At 33.9% G+C, this 22,688-nt stretch overlaps 2 protein-coding genes and 1 long non-coding RNA gene across 8 annotated transcripts in view; 1 reads left to right on the forward strand and 2 right to left on the reverse strand.

Moving 5' to 3' along the window:
• The window catches only part of LOC126879187 (zinc finger protein 239-like), a 44,967-nt gene extending 44,269 nt beyond the window's left edge, over positions 1 to 698 (reverse strand). For all 4 annotated transcript variants that reach the window (XM_050642243.1, XM_050642242.1, XM_050642240.1 and 1 more), the window contains exon 1: positions 171 to 698. In XM_050642243.1, coding sequence (XP_050498200.1) covers positions 171 to 390 — 220 coding nt within the window. In that variant the 5' untranslated portion in view covers positions 391 to 698. The remainder of the gene's footprint in view (positions 1 to 170) is intronic.
• LOC126879183 (zinc finger protein 227-like) overlaps positions 1 to 22,688 on the forward strand; it is a 134,748-nt gene that overhangs the window by 85,397 nt on the left and 26,663 nt on the right. Inside the window, exon 1 of one of the 3 annotated variants that reach the window (XM_050642226.1) lies at positions 9,433 to 9,819. The exons of 1 other annotated variant lie outside the window; for it this stretch is intronic. In XM_050642226.1, the coding sequence (XP_050498183.1) occupies positions 9,504 to 9,819 (316 nt within the window). In that variant the 5' untranslated portion in view covers positions 9,433 to 9,503. Of the gene's footprint in view, positions 1 to 9,432; positions 9,820 to 22,688 lie in introns of those variants that run through there. One more of the 3 variants, XM_050642228.1, reaches the window with a different exon arrangement.
• LOC126879196 (uncharacterized) lies at positions 14,881 to 16,574 on the reverse strand. Its single transcript, XR_007696001.1, has 3 exons — positions 16,125 to 16,574; positions 15,873 to 16,064; positions 14,881 to 15,810 (listed from the first exon to the last, which is right to left on the reverse strand). It is a non-coding gene; the product is annotated as an uncharacterized LOC126879196 (long non-coding RNA).

Genomic DNA, 22,688 nt, shown 5'->3' on the forward strand with positions numbered 1-22,688 from the left:
AGAAATACATGTTGGTGTAATAAACTCCAAACCGACAAAATGTGAGTTAGGTTGTTTTTGAAATAAGTGATTCATATGTATTGTAAGTTGTGTAAATTACTCCAACATTTACCTTATACTTACTTCTAAATTTATATGGGGGACTTAAATATATTGTTATACTTACTAACCTTTTTCAGTTTTTTGGTCAAATGGGTGAATATCTTCATGTTGTTCTACTTTAATATTTATAGGATGTTCCTTTACGTCTAAATAATCATTTGTGCCAAGTGTGCCTTGGCTATTGGATTCCTTCTTAATTTCACATTTGAAGCCATCCAAAAAAGCATCATCCAGGTCACTGTATTCTACTTTACACGTTTCATCGCCAATTTCCTGTTTTACTTCCATTTGATTACTCAGGATTTTATTTATCTCAATAATTTTACATCCAAAACGCAAGATCACAATAATATAAACAAAACGAATTTACATTTACAATTATTAATTTACTCCTGCTTGTGAGGTGAGGGTGGGTGAGACAAGTTACAGTTACAACTGCAAATGCAAATTAGATAAATAACTAAATTAATACTAATCTTAATCGAGCCGTAAAATACCGCAACCAAAATGCTGAGCAATTGCAATATCTACATTTATGAAACGCAGCGTTGCCACTGCCAGGCCCAAATAATTTATGTCCCCATATTGCGTTTTGAAAGTTGCCAGATTTTCAACAGAATTCCCCAGACTTACAAGGTTTGTTCCAATTCGATACAAAACCGCTCTTGAACCGTTACGCGCATGCGCAATAACGAAAATTTATGCGCAGTTACACATTTCTCGTTACTGCGCATACTCGTAACCGTTCAAAAACGGTTTTATTTAGGGAACCCCAGGGAATATCATTGTTCGAGTTAGTCACAATTCACCAAACTGTATTGAGTGTGGCCTATATGTGGAATCAGTCACCACGATCTTGTCGTTGTAAAACATTTAATATTCACATAATTAGGAATGGACTTTCTAAAATAACTATTTTTTACTAAATTTAATAACATATTTTAGCCAGTTTGATTCCCCAGATATTAGTCATTTATTTAAAAAAGTTTTTCCCCAGTCCTTAAAGTTTATCAATTTTCCCCAGTTATGGGGAAAATTCCCCAGACCTGGCATCCCTGAACGTCTGAGAAATGTCAATTCTGTCAAACAAAATAGCGCGGCGTAAATTCATAGCTGCAATATTAGCGTCATAAAGTTAGCGAAACGGTTTTTTCAAAGTTGTTATTTTGACTTCTACCATAGCTCAAAAAATTGCACCTCGTTTGCGGATAATTGCACCATTCAAAATTTCATTTGCGGAGTTTCCGTTTTTGAGATATAAGCAAATCAAAAGTGGAGATTTCGGCGCAGCGCTAAAAATAAATGTCGATTCTCAGGGTAATAAATGCCGTAAAGTCACTAAATAACCATATCAAAAAATTGCACCTCGTTTGCGGATTATGAATAAACTGGTTTTAATTGAAAATTGTGAAAATTGAAAATGTTATAAAGGAAAAACGATATTAATGTTGGTTGCCTATACTCTAGGGGCAAAGGAATCCAGAATAATTTTCACTTTTGGTAAACCTAAACTGTAAGGCTAAGGGCCGGTACTTTATGTCTCCGTTAACAGCCGGTTAGTTAACCGAGGTTTAATCGGGACATAAATATATGCAAAACATAGACATAAACGCAATTATACTTATTATTATATTCATAAATAATTATAATAATAATTATAATTGCTTTTATTACAACGCAAGAGGCCCTATGGGGTACTTTTCTGTCCCGATTAAACCCCGGTTAGCTAACCGAGGTTTAACCGGGACATAAAGTACCGGCCCTAAAAGTAGTATGTACCATAGTCAAAATAACTCCTCCTGACTTAAAGGTAATCCCTCCTTTGAAATTTCATTTGCGGATATTCCATTTTTAAGTTATATCAAAATGAAATTTCTCGGGACAGCGCCAAAGTATATATTTCCATTATCGGGATATTTATTAAAAGCTGTAAAAATAACAATAACTATATCATTTAATTTCTTCTGGTTTGAGGATTACGAATAGACCTGGTTTAAACTAAAAATCATAAAGCTTAAAAAATTTCCGAAGAAAAAAATTTTCCATTTTGGTGGTCCTAAACTGTATTTGCAAAAGTATTATCTGTATTGTAATGTATTTCTAAAATGACTGTTTCTGACGTAAGAAAATCCCTCCATTCGAAATTTCATTTGCGGATTTTCCGTTTTCGAGATATAACCAAATAAAAAGTTGAGATTTCGAATAAATTTTAATTTTCTGGGTATAAAAAGCCGTAAAATTGCTAAATAACCATATCACCTAATTGCTCCTCTTTTGCGGATTATAAATAAACTGGCTTTAATTGAAAATAATAAAAATTGAAAATTTTATAAAGAAAAACGATATTAATGTCGGTTGTGGTTGCCTACACTGTAGGGGCAAAGGCAAAGGAATAGTAGTGATGTTTATTATAGTTACTTTCGAGGATTCGTTACAAATCGTTACTTTTGTATAAAGTAATCATTTACAAAATAAAAATGTGTACCATTTTTATTCAGTTACGATGCGAAGGCAAAGCAATTTTACTTTTCAATTAGAATACGGAGTGCAATCCAGCTCTCTGAATCGAGATTTTCGATTCTTATAGGAATCTTATCGGAGAGAGCTTAGGCTGGTTCTCCATATCCTAACTGACCAGCACCGAGAGCTTTTCCCACAAATTGCAACTGAAACAAATAGGGTAGGTGACTAACGTCATCTGGCAATTGAAAGATGAAGTTTTTCAATCCTAATAGCAACATTAATAATATTGAAAAACATTAAAAATATTACTAAAAGATTTTTAAATTGAAAACTTATTGGTCCACTTCCCTGGTGACACCTCCAAGGCTTCTACAATATGCAAGCCAAATGGATGCTGCAGTGAAGACAAAGGGAAGGAATTCTACACTATGCAATTCACATCCCCGTCTGCAGCTTGGTAAAGTTCCAACGGAAAATGCACCTAGTTACTCTACGGAGTAATACGACTATAATGTAAAAATGTATACCATTTTCATTCAGTTGCAATGCGAAGGCAAAACAATCTTACTTTTCAATTAGAATACGGAGTGCAATCCAGCTCTCTGAATTGCGATTTTCGATTCTTATTTGAATCTCATCGGAGAGAGCGTAGGCTTGTTCTCCATATCCTAACTGACCAGCACCGAGAGCTTTTCCCACACATTGCAACTGAAACAAATAGGGTGGGTGACTAGCGTCATCTGGCAATTGAAAGATGAAGTTTTTCAATCCTAATAGCAACATTAATAATATTGAAAATATTAAAAATATTACTAAAAGATTTTTAAATTGAAAAACTTATTGGTACATTTTCCTGGTGACACCTCCATCCATCCATCCAATGGCACTACAGTCCAAATTGAGCCTTGGCCTCCTTCAACAAGCTTCTCCAATCATTTCGATTTACCGCTGTTCTTTTCCATGAACGCGTTCCCAGGAAGTTCCTGGCATCCTCATCGACTTCGTCTTCCCATCTCTTTTTAGGTCTTCTAACAGGTTTTTTCCCCTGCATTCTTGCATTTAGCAATTTTTTGGGGATTCAATTCTCATGCATGCGGACCACGTGCCCTGCCCACCGTAATCTCTGCAGTTTAGTGTATTGTGCTAGAGTTGGTTCGCTATATTGCTCGTATATTTCTCTATTATACCTAATTCGCAAGTTGTTATTTTCACTTATTGGGCCCAGTATCCTACGGTATATTTTCCTTCAAACACATCTAATGCATTGGCAGATTTCTGTGTCACCACCCATGTTTCGCAGCCATAACTTACTATGGGCCTGATTATTGTTTTATATACCCGGAGTTTTGTTTTCCGGTGTACGTCTCGCGATTTGAGTATGTGACCCATCGCGAAATAGGCTTTATTTGCCAGCACAAGCCTTCTATTTATTTCCGGTTCTTCTTCATTGCTTGCAACCAGATCCATTCCTAGGTACGTGAATCTATTCACATGTTGTATATCGTCAATAAAGTGTTGTTGCGCCGGTCTATTTGATCTGGTTTGTATGAGTAGTTTTGTTTTATTTGTATTTATTGCTAGCCCTACTGCTTCTGCACTCTATTTCAACTCAACGTAGGTTTCTTCCGCTGCATTTATTGTTCTGCTCATTATGTTTATATCATCTGCGTATGCTGCTAATTGGGTAGATTTGTTTGTAAGTATGTTATTTCCTCTCACCGTCAACCGTCTAATTACATATTCAAGAACAAGATTAAAAAGCATTGGAGCCAGTCCGTCGCCTTGTTTCAGTCCTTGCGTTATCGTAAACGCATCAGTGATCTGTCCTTGAATACATAAATGTGCTTCTGTTTCTGTCATTGTCATTTGCACTAGTCGTATTAATTTTGATGGTATGCTAAATTCTTCCAATATATTAGGTAGAATTGTTCTATCTATTGAATCATAGGCTTCTTTAAAATCTACAAAGAGATTGTAAACGTCCATGTCATATTCCCATGCTTTGGCTAGTATTTGTTTAACTGTAAATAGTTGGTCAATGGTAGATCTATTTTGCGTAAACCCTGCTTGATATTCCCCGATGATTTTTTCTGTGAGAGGTTGAAGTCTTCGATTAAGGTTGTTTGTGAATATTTTGTATCCCGAACAAAGTAAAGAGATGCCTCTATAATTCTGACACAACAGTTTGTCTCCTTTTTTATGAATAGGGCAGATTATACTTTTCTTCCATTGTTGGGGGATTTCTTCTTCTATCCATATCTCTCGTATTAGCTGGTACATCTGTTGTGTCAAATTCCTTCCTCCTTGCTTGAGTAGTTCTGCCGGTATTCTATCTATTCCTGGTGTTTTATGGCTTTTTTGTATGTGGATTGCCGTTTGGACCTCCTCTAGCTTTGGGGGTCTAGTTAATTCATTTTCTTCTCCATCTTCCCCCAGTTCTTGTTGTTGTACCTCCTGCCATGTCTGCTGCTGCCTCTGTTGTTGTAATGGTGGTTATGCCCCTTTGTTTAATACTTCCTTAAAATATGTCATCCAGGTTATCTGAATTTCGTCCATATCGCTAATGATTTCACCCTTCTTATTTTTGCAGAGGCTAGTCTTCGGTTTGTATCCCTGTCTTAAATGTTTGATAAGTTGGTATGAACTACGTGTTTCATCGTTTCCTTAAACTCCCTTTCTATATTTAGTATCCGTTGGTTTTCGTACTTTCTCTTTTTCTGCGTACACAGTTTATCTGCTCTTCGTCTTTTGTTCTCAAATTCTGTTTTTCTCTCTCTAGTACGTCTGAGTATGTAATTCTTATGTACTTTATTTCTTTCCTGTATAGCTTGTTTGCATTCTTCATCGAACCATGTTTCTTCTCTCCGTTGTGTCTTTGTTCCTAGGACTTCTTTCTCTGTGTTTAGTATGATACTGCTTATGGTGTTCCATTGATTTTCTATTGTGGAGTCTGCTCTGTTTTCTTCTAGTAATTTTTCATCCACTGTTCTCTCAAATCTTTCTTATACCTCAGGGACTTTTAGGTTATCTAAGGTTAGTTTTTCTTGTTTTGGATATTTTTCCTTTACCTTTCGACTGATTTTGCATCTAAACCGTGTCTGCACTAGTAGATGGTCTGAGTCACAGCTTGCGCCACGTCTGCTTTTTACATCTAATATACTCGTCGCCATTCTTTTTTCAGTCAGTATATGGTCTATTTGATTTATTGTGTTTCCCTATGTTTCCCTATTACTCCTATGTACTCTTCTTCTTTTCCGATCTTGGCGTTTGTGTCGCCTATCACCATTTTAATGTCGTTTCTTGGTATTGAGTCATAGATTCGTTCTAGATCTTGATAAAAGGCTACCTTAGTGTCTTCTTCCTGTTCATTTGTGGGACAGTGCACATTTATAAGAGTTATGTTAAAGAAATGCGTTTTTATCCTAAGCTTGCAGATTCTTTCATTGATGGCTTGAAAATCTGTTATCAGGTGCTTCATTTTATTATCTACGATAAAGGCTACTCCAAATTCTTTATTTCCTTCATCTTTACCGCTATACAGTATAGTGTGTGTTTTAGTGTCCCGGCTACGTTTTCCCAACCATTTAGTTTCTTGTACTGCAGTGATTCCTATTTTATATCTTTTCAGTTCGTGTAGAAGGATCCTCTGTGCTCCTGGTCTATTTAGCGTTCTGACATTCCATGTTCCCAGCATAAATTCCATATTCCGTTGCCAAAGTCGTCGTCTTGATATCCGTCCATTCCGAGGTCTATCTGAAGGTTTCGTAGTAGTACTTTTTTACAAGAATAGGTTACTGGCCTATCGCCCAACCCTCTTTTCGGAGGACCATTTCTCCCTTCCTCGTCAGCCCTTACCCTACTTTCTACTGGGGTTAGTTACCCAATCTCCGGTAAGGTTGCTCAGGTTCTCCAGGGTTCACCCGTCGGTGACACCTCCAAGGCTTCTACAATTTGCAAGCCAAATGGATGCTGCAGTGAAGACAAAGGGAAGAAATTCTACACTATGCAATTCACATCCCCGTCTGCAGCTTGGTAAAGTTCCAAAGGAAAATGCACCTAGTTACTCTACGGAGTAATACGACTACAAAATAAAAATGTATACCATTTTTATTTAGTTGCAATGCGAAGGCAAAACAGTCTTACTTTTCTTACTTCATCTTTCAATTGCCAGATGACGCTAGTCACCTACCCTATTTGTTTCAGTTGCAATGTATGGGAAAGCTCTCGGTGCTGGTCAGTTAGGATATGGATAACAAGCCTACGCTCTCTCCGATGATATTCCAATAAGAATCGAAACTCGCGATTCAGAGAGCTTGATTGCACTCCGTATTCTAATTGAAAAGTAAGATTGTTTTGCCTTCGCATTGCAACTAAAAATGGTATACATTTTTATTTAATACGCTCTGAGCTTCGCTGGTGTCGCTCCTAGCGGATTACTAATGCAACTTTTACCGGTAATTTTTAAATTTATTATTTAATTGTTATCGCTTAATTCTTACAACACAAAAAAGTAATTAAATTGTAATCGACTTTTTAAAGATTTTGCTAACCATTTTAACGTTCTATTAATGAAATATTAATTTCTTACTTCGGATACTTTCACAATTATCGTGTAGATGGCGCTTAGATTAATTTATAATTACATATTACAAAATATTAAAAAAACTTAAAATTCAGTATTTAAAACGTAAGTAGGTATATTTAAGGTAAAAATATACACCAGAGCTTTGACCAACTAATATTATTTCCTATTAATGTTTTTAATTTCAATGTTTTAAATTAATCACTTTGACATTTATGTCAAATTTCTGGTAAAGGTTTACATACTTGTCACTACTGGCGCTCGCGACTTTTTAATTATCCCCTCTACCTACGAGCTCACAGCGTATAGTCGTATTACTCCGTAGAGTAACTAGGTGCATTTTCCGTTGGAACTTTATACCAAGCTGCAGACGGGGATGTGAATTGCATAGTGTAGAATTCATTCCCTTTGTCTTCACTGCAGCATCCATTTGGCTTGCAAATTGTAGAAGTATTGGAGGTGTCACCAGGAAAATGTACCAATAAGTTTTTCAATTTAAAAATCTTTTAGTAATATTTTTAATATTTTCAATATTATTAATGTTGCTATTAGGATTGAAAAACTTCATCTTTCAATTGCCAGAAGTCCCCTACCCTATATGTTTTAGTTGCAATGTGTGGGAAAAGCTCTCGGTAGCTGGATTGCACTCCGTATTCTAATTGAAAAGTAAGATTGTTTTGCCTTCGCATTGTAACTGAATAAAAATGGTATACATTTTTATTTTGTAAATGATTATTTTATACAAAAGTAACGATTTGTAACGAATCCTCGAAAGTAACTATAATCAACATCACTACTAGTCCTTTGCCTTTGCCCCTACAGTGTAGGCAACCACAACCGACATTAATATCGTTTTTCTTTATAAAATTTTCAATTTTTATTATTTTCAATTAAAGCCAGTTTATTTATAATCCGCAAACGAGGAGCAATTAGGTGATATGGTTATTTAGCAATTTTACGACTTTTTATACCCAGAAAATGAAAATTTATTTGAAATCTCAACTTTTTATTTGGTTATATCTCGAAAACGGAAAATCCGCAAATGAAATTTCGAATGGAGGGGTTATCCTCAAATCAGGAGGAATTATTTTAGATATGGTGGATAATACTTTTGCTAATACAGTTTAGGCCCACCAAAATGGAAATATTTTTTCTTCGGAAAATTCTTAATATTTATGATTTTTAGTTAAAAGTTAAAAATTTTAGTTTAGTAAAAAGGTATATTCATATTCATAATCCTCAAACGAGGAGGAATTAAAAGATATGATTATTTAGTGGTTTTATAGCTTTTGATATTTACAAAAAGGAAATAAACACTTTGGTGCGGCGCCGAAAATTTTTATTTTTTATAACTCTAAAACGGAAAATCCGCAAATGAAATTTCGAATGGAGGGATTTTCTTACGTCAGAAGCAATTATTTTAGATATACATTACAATACAGATAATACTTTTGCAAATACAGTGTAGGACCACCAAAATGGAAAATTTTTTTCTTCGGAAAATTTTTAAGCTTTATGATTTTTAGTTTAAACCAGGTCTATTCGTAATCCTCAAACCAGAAGAAATTAAATGATATAGTTATTGTTATTTTTACAGCTTTTAATAAATATCCCGATAATGGAAATATATACTTTGGCGCTGTCCCGAGAAATTTCGTTTTGATATAATTTAAAAATGGAATATCCGCAAATGAAATTTCAAAGGAGGGATTACCTTTAAGTCAGGAGGAGTTATTTTGACTATGGTACATACTACTTTTAGCCTTACAGTTTAGGTTTACCAAAAGTGAAAATTATTCTGGATTCCTTTGCCCCTACAGTATAGGCAACCAACATTAAAATCGTTTTTCCTTTATAACATTTTCAATTTTCACAATTTTCAATTAAAACCAGTTTATTCATAATCCGCAAACGAGGTGCAATTTTTTGATATGGTTATTTAGTGACTTTACGGCATTTTATACCCTGAAAATCGACATTTATTTTTAGCGCTGCGCCGAAATCTCCACTTTTGATTTGCTTATATCTCGAAAACGGAAACTCCGCAAATGAAATTTTGAATGGTGCAATTATCCGCAAACGAGGTGCAATTTTTTGAGCTATGGTAGAAGTCAAAATTACGACTTTGAAAAAACCGTTTCGCTAACTTTATGACGCTTGCAATATTTCTCTATAGGGCTTTTGGGGCTTTTCATCGATTGTCATTTGTTTCGAGCTTCTGTCATGTGTCACATAATATTAATATATCTACGCCATACGTCTTTGGTTTGTATCCTTGTTATATACCAATAACGTATGGCGTAGATATATTAATATTATGTGACACATGACAGAAGCTCGAAACAAATGACTGTGAATGAAAAGCCCTATTGTGATCTTGCGTTTTGGATGTAAAATTGTAACTGTAAACTGTATTGAGATAAATAAAATCAAGAGTAATCAAATGGAAGTAAAACAAGAAATTAGCGATGAAACGTGTAAAGTAGAAGTAGAGTACAAGGACCTGGATTATGATGCTTTTTTGGATGGCTTCAAATGTGAAATTAAGGATGAATCCAATACGCAAAGTACACATGATACACATGATTATTTAGACGTAAAGGAACATCTTATAAATACTAAAATAGAACACCATGAAGATATTCACCCATTTGACCAAAAAACTGAAAAAGGTTAGTAAGTACCTAGGTATAACAATATATTTAAGTCCCCCATATAAATTTAGAAGTACAGTAAAACCTCCGTTAACCGAAATGCCTGACAGTTTCAATAATTTCTCCAATAAAAAGTAAATTAAACAAAAAGCAATAAAATGAAGGAAAATGAACATGTTTAGAGTGTTTTTTTAAAGAAATCTTATATTTTCTTTTGTGTTTTCCTTTGACAACGATGTTCTGCATCTATATCTCTCCAATACTATGTAATTTTATAAAAGAAGAATACAAAAAACAATGTTATTTTTATCTGAAATTCTTGTTATCCGAAACAGCCTTCCCCCCAATCATTTCGGTTAACGGAGGTTTTACTGTATAAGGTAAATGTTGGAGTAATTGACACTTTAATAACTTACACAACTTAAAATACATAATGAATCACTTATTTCAGAAACAACCTAACTCACATTTTGTTGGTTTGCTAAAAAATCGACAAAATGTGATTTAGGTTGTTTCTGACATTAGCCATTCATATACCTACACCAGTGGTTCCCAACCTCTTATGTCTGGCGACCCACCTTCTGATGTTTTTTCATATTCGCGACCCATTCCTCACCTATAATGATATATATTGTACGCTACTCAGCTACTGCAAGAGCTACGCCGCGACCCACCTGAAATCTGCCCGCGACCCACTAGTGGGTCGCGACCCACCGTTTGGGAAACGCTGACCTACACTGACTGGCAAAAAAAGTGGCCACTCTATGAACCGAAAATAAAATTCATTAGAAGTTTTATGCACTGTTTCATATTGTATACTCAACATCTTTCATTTTTAAAACAAAAAATGGCCATTACTGCTTTATTCCTTAGCAAAGCTTATTTAATTAGAAGGATACAAAAGAAAATAGCGAAAATAATTGCAAACATAAACATTACGAATTAACTTGAACAAAATTGTCTAATATCCGGTATTATGCCCTAAAACATCAATAACTGTTTGAATACGATTTGGAAGGGAAACGAACAAATTTTTAATAAAAACTTGAGGAATATGTTCATATTCTTCACGAAGCATGTTTTAAAGTTCTACAAGATTTTCTGGCTGGCCTGGTCAACCTATTAGATTTTATATATTGAATTTAAGGAAGAACTAGAGATTTGACTTTTCATAAAAACTTGCTTTTTTTATTTATTCAACAACTACTTTCTTTTTTTATCAACAACAACCTACTAATTTTTTTTTATAAACATTTTAAATAACAACCTAAAGGGTGTAGTCCTGTCGCCAGGGGGGGTACAACGGCCTCGTTAATTCAGATGGACTTACCCAAATTTTTTTTATGTATTTTGACCCGTAGAACACGAATTTTTTGGGTAACAGTTGATCCGGATGTCGATAAGATTGTTATAGACCAAGAACTTGAGGAATCAAATAACAGCGATTTTTGGCAAAACAAAACAATATTTTGTATTTTTTGGGTCATTTTAAGCAAAAAATATTTCTACAAGTTTTTTAGTAGGATGCACAGTTTTCGAGATAAACGCGGTTGAACTTTCAAAAAATCGAAAAACTGCAATTTTTAAACCCGAATAACTTTTGATTAAAAAATAAAATAGCAATTCTGCTTAGCGCCTTTGAAAGTTCAAGTCAAATTATGTCGGTTTTGATTATTTGCATTGCTAAAAATTTATTGTGTTATTGCTAAACAAAGCTACAAACAACTAGTGCGTGAGTGATGTTTCTATGATTTCTCATTTAAAATCGAACGAGTAGGTAGAATAGGTACTAGTGCAATCAAGACTATTTCTACGTTACATGCGTTAAAACGCATGTAAAAGCACGGGAAACCCTACGTGTTTATAGCTTTGTTAAACAATAAAAAAATAAATTTTTACCAATGCAAATAATCAAAACCGATATAATTTGACTTAAACTTTCAAATGCGGTAAGCAGACTTGCTATTTTATTTTTTAATCAAAAGTTATTCGGGTTCAAAAATTGCAATTTTTCGATTTTTTTAAAGTTCAACCGCGTTTATCTCGAAAACTGTGCATCCTACGAAAAAACTTGTAGAAATATTTTTTACTTAAAATGGCCCAAAAAATACAAAATATTGTTTTGTTTTGCCAAAAATCGCTGTTATTTGATTCCTCAAGTTCTTGGTCTATAACAATCTTATCGACATCCGGATCAACTGTTACCCAAAAAATTCGTGTTCTACGGGTCAAAATACATAAAAAAAACTTGAGTAAGTCCATCTGAATTAACGAGGCCGTTGTACCCCCCCTGGCGACAGGACTAGTGGTTTATATGAACATTACAAAAACATATTCCAATACTCCCACCTTTTTGTTAAGTTGTTCAACCCATAAACAAACCTTTTAAATAAAAAAAAAATATAACAAATGTGCACTTTATTGCACTCCGACTGTCTATCTCTTACTTGTCCAGTGTCCAAAACATAATCAGTGGTGGAACGACGAGTTTCTATATCACCTGCATAATCTGCGTCACTGTATCCATGCATGTTAACTTCATTGTATTTGTAGTAACAATAATTCATGCCATAATTATAGTGGCTGATTACTCCCACCACATGTGCAATGTCAGGTCTTGACACTATGGCTGTTAAGTCAGCACTTACATCTTCTGGTATACTTACAGGATTTGCATTTTGTTGACCGAATCTATCTATTATCTGTTTTGTATAACTTGCTTGACTTAACATTGTACCAGTCTCTAAGCCCCGTATTTATAGTCAGTACTCAAGACTGATCTCGAGACCGGTCTCAGTCAAGACGATCTTACGGCAACGTCGAGCTCAAGACCACGTTCTGTTTTATAAACGAGTCTTCGGCTGATCTCGGCCAAGATTGATCTCGAGGCTGGAAAATTATGGATTTTAAGCAATTTTGACACAGAACACCAACTAAAAACTGTCAATCGTCAAGTTAAATATCTTTGCAATGTTTTTATATTTAATTTGTTTTTTGAAAATAGATTATTAAAATGTTTTCAGTTAAATAAAGTTTATTTTATTGATTGAAAGTTTATATTTTTATTTTTTCTAAATCTTACATGCTATTTTTTCAAAGGTTAATGACCTCTCATAACTTGTTTCCATTATGAGGTACAGGATTTCTTTTCTTTGTGGTAAAGGATTGCATATTAAAGGAAAGTATAAATATATTCTTTGATATTACCCCAGTATAACAGAATACTGTGATATTACTTTATTCTTGGTTGGGAGTAATGGGGTTTAATGAAATATTCAAAGTTCTAAGAGAAAGCACTGGGAGATATCATTTATTTCTTATGAGAGAAAGCAAAGCAAATAAAACTCTGGTACTTCCTAGTATTACCTGCCTTTTTATTAATGGTGTAAGCTTTCTTCTATGTTTATATTCTTCATCTGACTTACAACAAAGAAGAAACCATGACAGGTGGAACTTGTATAAAATGCAATTACTATTTTCATGGGAATAAGCCTCAATTTAAGTTTGAAATTAAATTTTAATTAAATGTTTAAATTCTTAAAGACAGATCACATGCTATAAATTTTTTGTGACGGATATTATTGAGTTAAAGTTGATTTTATGTATTCGAATTAACTATATTTTAATAAAATCGTCCCAGGAATGCAACTCATAACTATTGGCGATATTGTTTTAAAGTCATCTACTCTAAAATGTATAAATATATGTCTGAATGAGTCAGATAAAATTAAATTATTAGAAGAATTTTTATCAAGCAACAACAATATTGATATAAAATATTAACAATCTTACCCAAATAACAGCACAAAAGTAAATATAGCCTATCCATTTCTACTGAACATTAACGCTCCTCCTCCAATTCGACACTTCTATATCATCCAAATCTCCTTACTGCTTCGAACAACTCTTTTCATGGTCTTTCTCTTTTTTTTTCCTCCAAAAATAATCTCTTACATTCAAGTAATGTTGACCTAGCCACCTGACATTCCATATCTATTATTTTTTGCCAGTCCTGCCAGCCCCTACCAGTACTATGTCTATTTTCATTTCATCTTTCTTATTCATTGTTTCAAGTGCCACTTAAAATAACTGCTTCATAATACATTTTTGCATTATAGTTGTCCTACATACATTTTTGACTTCAATCATATACCATCGATCTGCTTACTAGCTTACTCTTAGTAGTATCTTTTCTATTTCTTTTTCTTCTTCCCATTTATCAATTATTGCCACTCCTAAATACTTGAATTGGTTGATATTTTCAATTTTGTATGCCTTTGTTCCTGTTTTTAGTTTGAAAAATTTATTCTATTTCATCTCTCCACACATTTCAATACACTTAATATTTTATTTTTGTTTCATTTATAGACATGCAATTTTCTTGCTTCACCTCTCAAGTTTCTAAACAACTTCAGCTTTTTTTCTTGTTAAGAGGACTATGTCATCTGCATAAATAATGGTATACAGTGATGAGCGTGCTATTAACTGGCAAAATGACACAAAAGATGGAAACATATAGTATGTTGTGAAATAAAAGGAGATGAAACTAGTAGAGGTGTACAATTATCAATAGGAACCTATAAATTTACATTACATTACATAATTTCCCACCTTTAGACCTCTGTGACAGTTGTCATACTCCTCCCACACATCTAAAGGTGACAAACTATGTAATGTAAATGTATAGGTTCCTATAGATAATTTTACATCTCTTTTTATTTCACAACATATGTTTTCCATTTTTTGCGCTATTTTGCTGGTTATTAGAGTGCTCATCACAGTATTGCTGTTTACACGCCTGGACCTCAGAGGTAATCTACACTATGTCGACATGGTGTTTTTTTATTAGTTGGATTATACACATTGGTTATATATATATTATCATTAAAATGTAGTCATGTTGTCTTTCAACTAATTATGGGATATTTCAGATTTTTATTAACATCCTAAGTGCTCTAAACTTTGTTGCAAACACATGCTAAACACAGTTGCTCGAAATGACATAGTGTAGTTTACCTCCGAGGTCCAGATGTGTAATTAATTTTATATTTGGTAAGGAAAGGTTTGTCAAATAAATACTTATTTAAGAAGAGGGAAACTCATACTCATTTATTTTAAAATAAAATATAAAAAATACATATTAAGAAATAAAATAAAAAATAATATATCTAACATAATACAGATTCAATAATGTATTCTCAGAATAAATAAACAAATTCCAGTTGAACAAGAGAAAGACAGAAGGTTACTATATATTTATATTCCAAAAATATATGGTGAAAGTACAATAGTAGAGTAGCAGTAGACAGGTAGGTAAAATAAACGATGATAAATTGATAAAGCACTGGAAACAACGATAAAGCACTAGAATCAGGCTAAATAGCATCTAAAATATGAAGACCAGAGAAGATATAATTTTGAACTATACAGGGCATAGGGCATACCACGATCCATATACATTCATCAAAATAGGACCACGTTCTAAGAGGAAGGATGGAAGCATATGAAATACTTTCCAAAATAAACACACAAATGTCAGCTGGACATATAACGAGAGAAAGACTATAGATTAGATATAAGGAACAAATAGAATAAGACATTGATATTTTAAAAATAAAAAATTGCAAGAACAAATCCTGAAATAGATTGGAATGGAGCTGTATTCCTCAAGAGATCAAAACTCAAACAAAAAGGGTTGTCGAACAATGATTATGATGACATTTTGAGAAATAATAGAAAAAAAAATCAAACACAATAAGAGTAGGTATTCAATAATGTATTCTCATGCAAAATATTGTTGAAAAAAATGTCACCAAAAATTTAGAGATTGTTCCACATCATTAACATGTCTATTTACCACCAGATCATTATTTACCTAGATTGTAAGGTACTGCTGTAGCACATATTATTGCAAGGAAACTCTCTTTTCCAGGTTCCAAATAGCTTTTCTACATTTCTTGTTCTCACATGAGTACTATGGTAAAAATATCTTATTTTCTTGATCATTACCTAAAAAGATATTTATGTCTATTAAATAACCTACTATTTATTTAGCAATTATCAATAAATACCTGGCTGTAATACTGGGGTAAGTAGATAGTGTCTGCATGCATACCCATTACTGTCATCTATTCCTATTAATAATCCTGGAATTTCACTTCTTTCCATTTCACAATTTCACTCTTAATGCTCTTAGATCAAATATTGAATGACTTGATAACCTTGTTGTTGAACAATAATATACATAATTTCTCTTCTAGTACCTACAAATTCATTTACATAATAAGAGCCTGAATAACATATATTTTATGTCTTTACAGTACCTGTACATTTTTGGAAAGTGGGCTTCCTCATAAAAACTGGTTATATTCCTATAAGTAGCATAAAACCTTTGTTGTTTAAGTTAATGCGCTGATTCGCTGATGAACTGCAATATTGTAATACTCCATTGTATTTTAAATTATATTTTTATCTTGAATATATTGCTTTTGTACACTTCCCGGGCGATTTTCTTCTCCAATATTATCAATAAACTCTAAAAATGCTTTTACTTTTTCATACATTTTTATTGTAATTCGAAAAACAAAAAATATATGTTGGAACTGAATTAAAAATATTCAAAATTCAAACAATAACAAACAAAGTTAGGTTAGAATCGCGGTCTTGAGGAAGGTCGATCGATGACTTGAGATTCGCCTGTCATTTTACACTTCCCAAGACAACGTCGTGTCTCGAGATCGGTTTATAAAACACAAATTTGGTTCAAGGTCGGTCTTGAGCATCGACGCTGTCTTGAGACTCGACTATAAATACGGGCCTAAGTTTCTTGTAATTTCTAATCCAACAAAATAGTTCCCAACTGACACGGTCACTTCAAAACAGTCTTTTAACGCACGTAAAACTGTCTCCATTGCTAACTTTTTCTCAGAAAATAACAAACCGTCATCAACGTAAGTGATTAAGATCACTTTAATATTGTCTACATATCCAGTATAAGCACACTGATCAGCTGATGATTTTTGAAAACCATAGTTAGCCAAGAACGAGTGGAATTTTCGATTCCAACACCGTGGTGATTGTTTTAAACCGTACAACGACTTATCTAACTTGCACACTAGTCCGGGTTCACACTTTAGCCCCTGAGGTGGTGGCATAAAAATGTCTTCGTCAAGAAGTCCATATAAAAATGCAGTTTTTATATTGAACTGCATGTCTGGCTTCTTAACCATAGTCCATGTTTCATTTTTCACTAGTGTATGAAACTCTTCATTTATGGCAATTTTCCATTTTTCTTTGTCACTACTTGACACTGCTTCTTCATATCTCTGTGGTATATCAATTTCAGTAAAATTAACCTCAAAATCATTTAATCTGGCTGGTAAACGTCTATTTCGTTGTGGTCTCAAGTTGGGTATATTGTCAACATCTTGTAAAACTTCTGTTTGTTCTTCTTGTCTCTCTTCAAGTTCATTTTCTTGTATTTCAAAAATTGTCACATCATCTTCTACTGCCTTCATCACATTGTCTTTCTTTGAACTGTACATTTTCTCATTGAAAAACACATTTCTAGAGATCACTATTTTCTGTGTTGTTGGGTTAAATAATCTATAATTTGTGGAGTTTTTGTCATATCCAACAAATTAACCTTCTCACTCTTTGCATCTAGTTTCCTTCTTTTCTGGTCAGGAATATGTACATATGCATCACACCCAAACACTTTCATGTGGTCAAATACAGGTTTCTGCCCTGTCCACTGTTCATAAGCTGTAGAACCTGGTGTCTGTTTGCTTGTAATTCTGTTGCAAATATAGATGGCAGTATTAACTGCCTCTGCCCATAGCCTCTTATGTACTCCAGATTGGTATAACATACATCGAACCATTTCTACAATCAATCTGTTATCTCGCTCAGATCTGCCATTTTGCTCTGGAGTGTATGGTGCTGTGGTTTCTGACTCTATACCTTCTTGCTCTAAATATTTTTTGAAAGCATTATTTGTATACTCAGTACCATTATCTGTATGCAGTTTTTCAACAGAGTAGCCATACTTTGCCTTTATTTTGCTATTATACACTTTGAAACAATCTAGTACATCTGCTTTATGTCTAATAAAATATGCTACTCTATACCCTGTGTACTCATCTTTGAATGTTACAAAGTAACGTGCTCCTTGCATAGATTCAGTTTGCATAGGTCCTACAAATATCACTGAATATTCTTTTTCCAGGAGGAACTTAGTGTGTGGTCTCTCTTTAAAAGTCTTCTTATGTTGCTTTCCCATCAAACAACCTTCACACACAAAATCTTGTTTCTTTTCTTTAACACCTTTAATTAAGTTCATTTTTACCATTTCTTCTAAATATTTCTTATTAACATGTCCGAATCTTTCATGCCATATCTTTAAATCATCTACTGTAGTCACACATGCATTATATATTATTGTGTGAAACATCATTTTATATGTGTTGTTTCTATCCGTTATTGGGACCGTGCAAGTTCGGCAAAGTGACCCCTATTTCTACGCTCTATACTAAAATTCGCACTTTTAATTATATTGGCCAATTATATTAGTCCTGGTTACTGGATAATTGTCAAGGCCATAGTCCAAAAAAATGATAAGAAGAAAAAATAAGATTCAGGTTATGTTATGAAAACGTCAACAATTGTATGTAGTAAATAAAATTAGTCATTAAAATGCAGTACTGCAAGCAAAATAAAATTAATTAAATTTACCTTTATATAATAATTGCATATCATATCAACATTGTGGAGCAATATATAATTTTTCTGCTTCATTGACAGAAGGTATGAAATATACAATTTGACAATTTCAATTGACAATATGAATTATTTAAGATAGTTGCAATATTTCTCCGCGACTCGCGCAGGGTCGTTTCTCGTTTCCCCTTCCAAGTACTTGCACACCGCGAATACCAACTGCTGCTAGGTTCTCATTTTCATATACTTTGGCTTCATTGTTAATCTTAATTACACTCATACCTTTGTTTGTCAAAACACCTTCTGAAAATAAATTCTTTCTCAACTATGGGATATATAGCACATCATTTATAGTGGATTTAAACCATTGTCCATTGATCAACTTCTCTATTTTAATAGTTCCCTTACCTTGTACTGGTAGTGTCTGATTATTGCCAAGTGATACCTGTGACGTAAAAGTTCTGTCAAAAAAATATTCTTCCCTGTAACACATATGTGCTGATGCACCACTGTCCATAATCCAATCATCACTTATATCCACTTTTTCTAGCTGTTTTTCTTCTATGTTGAATGCACTCTCATTATTAACATTATAATATGAGCTACTCGAAGAACCACCATGCTGATTTTCTGTAGAGTTGCCAGCTTGTGCTCTGTCATTCTGTTTGTAACCTTTTCTGTAGTTACTAAAGCCACCTCTGCCTCTATGACTTATATATGACCTGCTGCTACTGTTTTCTTGTTCGTTATTTTTCTCTCTGCAAAATTTGACAATGTGCGCTCTCTTTCTACATCCAAAACATATTACACCCCTTTCTTGACCTTTCTGATCATATTTTCCTTTGAATAACATTGTTGCCAGTGCTTGTTCTGTCTCTTCATATGCAGTTAAGTTCATTTCTTCATCTAACAGTCTTGCGGTAAGGTTACCTATAGTTTGTTTAGCACTGTCTATGGACAACCATGCCTGTCTAACATTTCTGTACTTTTGGGGCAATGTACTCAGTATTTTTGTCATAATAGCAATATCACTCACATCATCACCTGCTTCTTTAATTTGCTTAGCAAGATTCTGCACTTTTGCTATGTGTTGAGCGATAGTATCTAGGCTACTCATCCTATATTGATGAAACCGTTCATGCAACATCATTTTATTTTATTCTGATTTCTGCTCATAAGTAGACTCAAAGGTCTCCATAATCTCTTTAGCAGTATTACAACTTTCAATCAAAGTAATCTGATTTAAACTCACTGCAGATGTTAAAGTGAACATAGCCTGGGCATCCTTTTTAAACCATGCCTGTAATTCGTCTCCTGCTACTTCTGGTTTGATTAACGAGCCATCAATAACTCCATATATGCCTTTGGCCCTTAAGGCACATTTCAGTTGGAACTTCCACTGTTGAAAGTTAACGCCATCAAATTTACCAACTGTGGATATATCTATTTTGTCACCCATTATTTTTTTTGCTTCAAATTTCCGGCGACACACGCCACTCTAGTTCTTTCTTTCACTGGGTCTAGTTCTTTCTTTCAAACCCTTATACTTCGGACACACCGGCAAAGTCTTTAAATAGACTTTCTTGCTTTTTCTGACACACCGATACTTTAAACTAAATATACGCAGTAGTTAAGTATGATCTGGGGCCACATAACCTATTAGATTTTATATATTTAATTTAAGAAAGAACTAGAGATTTGACTTTTCATAAAAACTTGCTTTTTTTATTTATTCAACAACTACTACTTTCTTTTTTATCAACAACAACCTACTAATTTTTTTTATAAACATTTTAAATAACAACCTAAAGAGTGGTTTATATGAATATTACAAAAACATATTCCAATACAACCTCTAACCCTAAAATGAAGTTCATGATGAATAGTCAGATTAGAGATGCAGGTTGGTCATTCTAGAGTATTAATTCCTACTTCCCCCAAGTAATGTCACGATTCTTGCAGTATGTGGCCGTGCATTATCACACATAAAGACAAAATTGTCCGCAATAAATGGACCAAATAGAACTAGTGCTTCTGACAAAACATTCTCTATATACCAGTGAGCATTCAGGGAATCTAAAGTAGGCTATGAGAAATTAACCGTTAGGCCATTCGCATACGGAGCTACTAAAAAGAAAATAAACTAGTTGGTAACTAGAATTATCAACTGGTTACCAAGTATGGTTCGCACACTACTCTACCGAAAATTATTAAAAATGAGTCACTTCTTGACTGTAGAAGCAGCTTTGTTATACAGTAGGGTGGAGTGAAAATAAAACAAAATTTTTTTTTTTCTCAAATTTTTTCGCCTGTATGCGGAAAAGTGGTCTCACGTGTAGTGTAAGTAGCTTGCAAAAAATGAATTTGATGGGATAATTTTTTCCGGTGCCCCAAGCCACCTAAAAATTAAGATAACGTGAAAATAAAACAAAAATTTTTTTTTCTCAAATTTTTTCGCCTGTATGTGGAAAAGTGGTCTCACGTGTAGTGTAAGTAGCTTGCAAAAAATGAATTTGATGCGATAATTTTTTCCGGTGCCCCGAGCCACCTAAAAATTAAAATAAAGTGATTTTTTTTGCAGCTCTTCGCTTGTTTTCCGTGAAAACAACCCAGAACTCACCACGAGGAGGTGGCTGCAATTCGAGTTCCACCCACCCACCCACCTTTAAAACGTTTATGATTTAATGCTTGAGATTAGCTAAAAACTCAACTTTTGTGTTAAATTTAGGTAATGCTTGTCGGGAAACTATTTGGGACCTTATGAAGCCATCTCTTGCTTCAGGCCCACATACTTTTAAGGATGCCTCTGTTACCAACTTAACGCAGCGTTCTATAGCTTGGGAGTGACAGGGAAAACGTAGTATCTCCATTTCTTCAGGAACATCTTTAATCATCTGTTTTAGATCTTCTGTTGAAATTTTTTTTGTCATTGGAGGTTCGCTTATCACTAATTGTTGCCAGTCAATCATTTCAATGTAGTCATTTGCGTTAAAGTTAATTTCTGGGACTTTAAATTTTCTTATTTCATGGGAGTTTCTGGATTTTAAGATTCGCCGCAAACCTAACTCTCTGATATGCTGCCGTTCATCACAAAGCATTGCTATCAACACATTTTCAGGATGTGCAAAATAACCATTAATTTGTATTATCCTGTCCACTATTTTTTGCAGTTCAGGTGACAAATACCTCGTCCTTTTTACTAAATTAAATAAATGTACTGGTCCATCAAAACAAAATGGTCTTGCTTTAATCTCGAACCACAGTGGGGCATATACGTTTTGTATATAGCATACCAAAGATTTTAGGTTTTCCGAAGGAGGATCTGTTGCTACGTAAAGACGAAGAATTCTGCTTGCAGTTGTTAGCCATCTAGCATGTGAAATTTTTCCCGGTTGTCTTCTTGCTAAGTCACTCGAGATTTTACCGTTAGATACTGAATTACTAATTTCAAATAAATATTTCTGATCCGTGCTAAGCTTCTCGATTTCCTTTGCATCATATTTGGGTAAAACTGATCGAATTTGCTCAAATTTAACTACAGGAAGATGCTCGCAGTTTTGTAGTCCTTTTCCAATTTGTCCTGAAAACTCACGTGGTCCGGTAGTTTCTCCATCCAAGTGCTTTATTAGATGGCGCAGAGGTAGTTCATTGGTATGTAATATGCAAATAAACCATTGCATTGATCGACCAATTGCAAGTTCTACTTTACGGATAACACCATTGTGAATACCTGTATTGACAGCAGTTCCGTCGCATCCAACAGCTACCAAATTATCAAGGTCTACATTTTTATTTAGAAAGTCCAACATTGTCTTGCTGATTTCTTCTGCACTACCCGACGATACACTAATATGTCCTATATATTTTGACTTGGGCTCAGAGACTAAGACAATATGTTCTTCAGATATGGTAGTTTTGTAGTATTTATTATCCTTCATTTCATTTTGTAGAGTTCTATCTTTTCTACCATCAAAATAGATTCCATGAAGAAATTTAAAAATTTTTGTATCATCAATTTTAATCTGGTTGCGCCTTTTTTTTCTCTCCCGCCTAATTTTACTCCGATCTATGATTTTGTCATGACTTTCTACCGAGATGAAACTTAGATCTTGCAACACCGAGTTTGTTATTATGGATGCTACTCTATCAGATACTCCTGTACGATCGCA

Source organism: Diabrotica virgifera, chromosome 1 (genome assembly GCF_917563875.1).
Source record: "Diabrotica virgifera virgifera chromosome 1, PGI_DIABVI_V3a".
In the NCBI taxonomy this organism is placed as follows: domain Eukaryota; kingdom Metazoa; phylum Arthropoda; class Insecta; order Coleoptera; family Chrysomelidae; genus Diabrotica; species Diabrotica virgifera.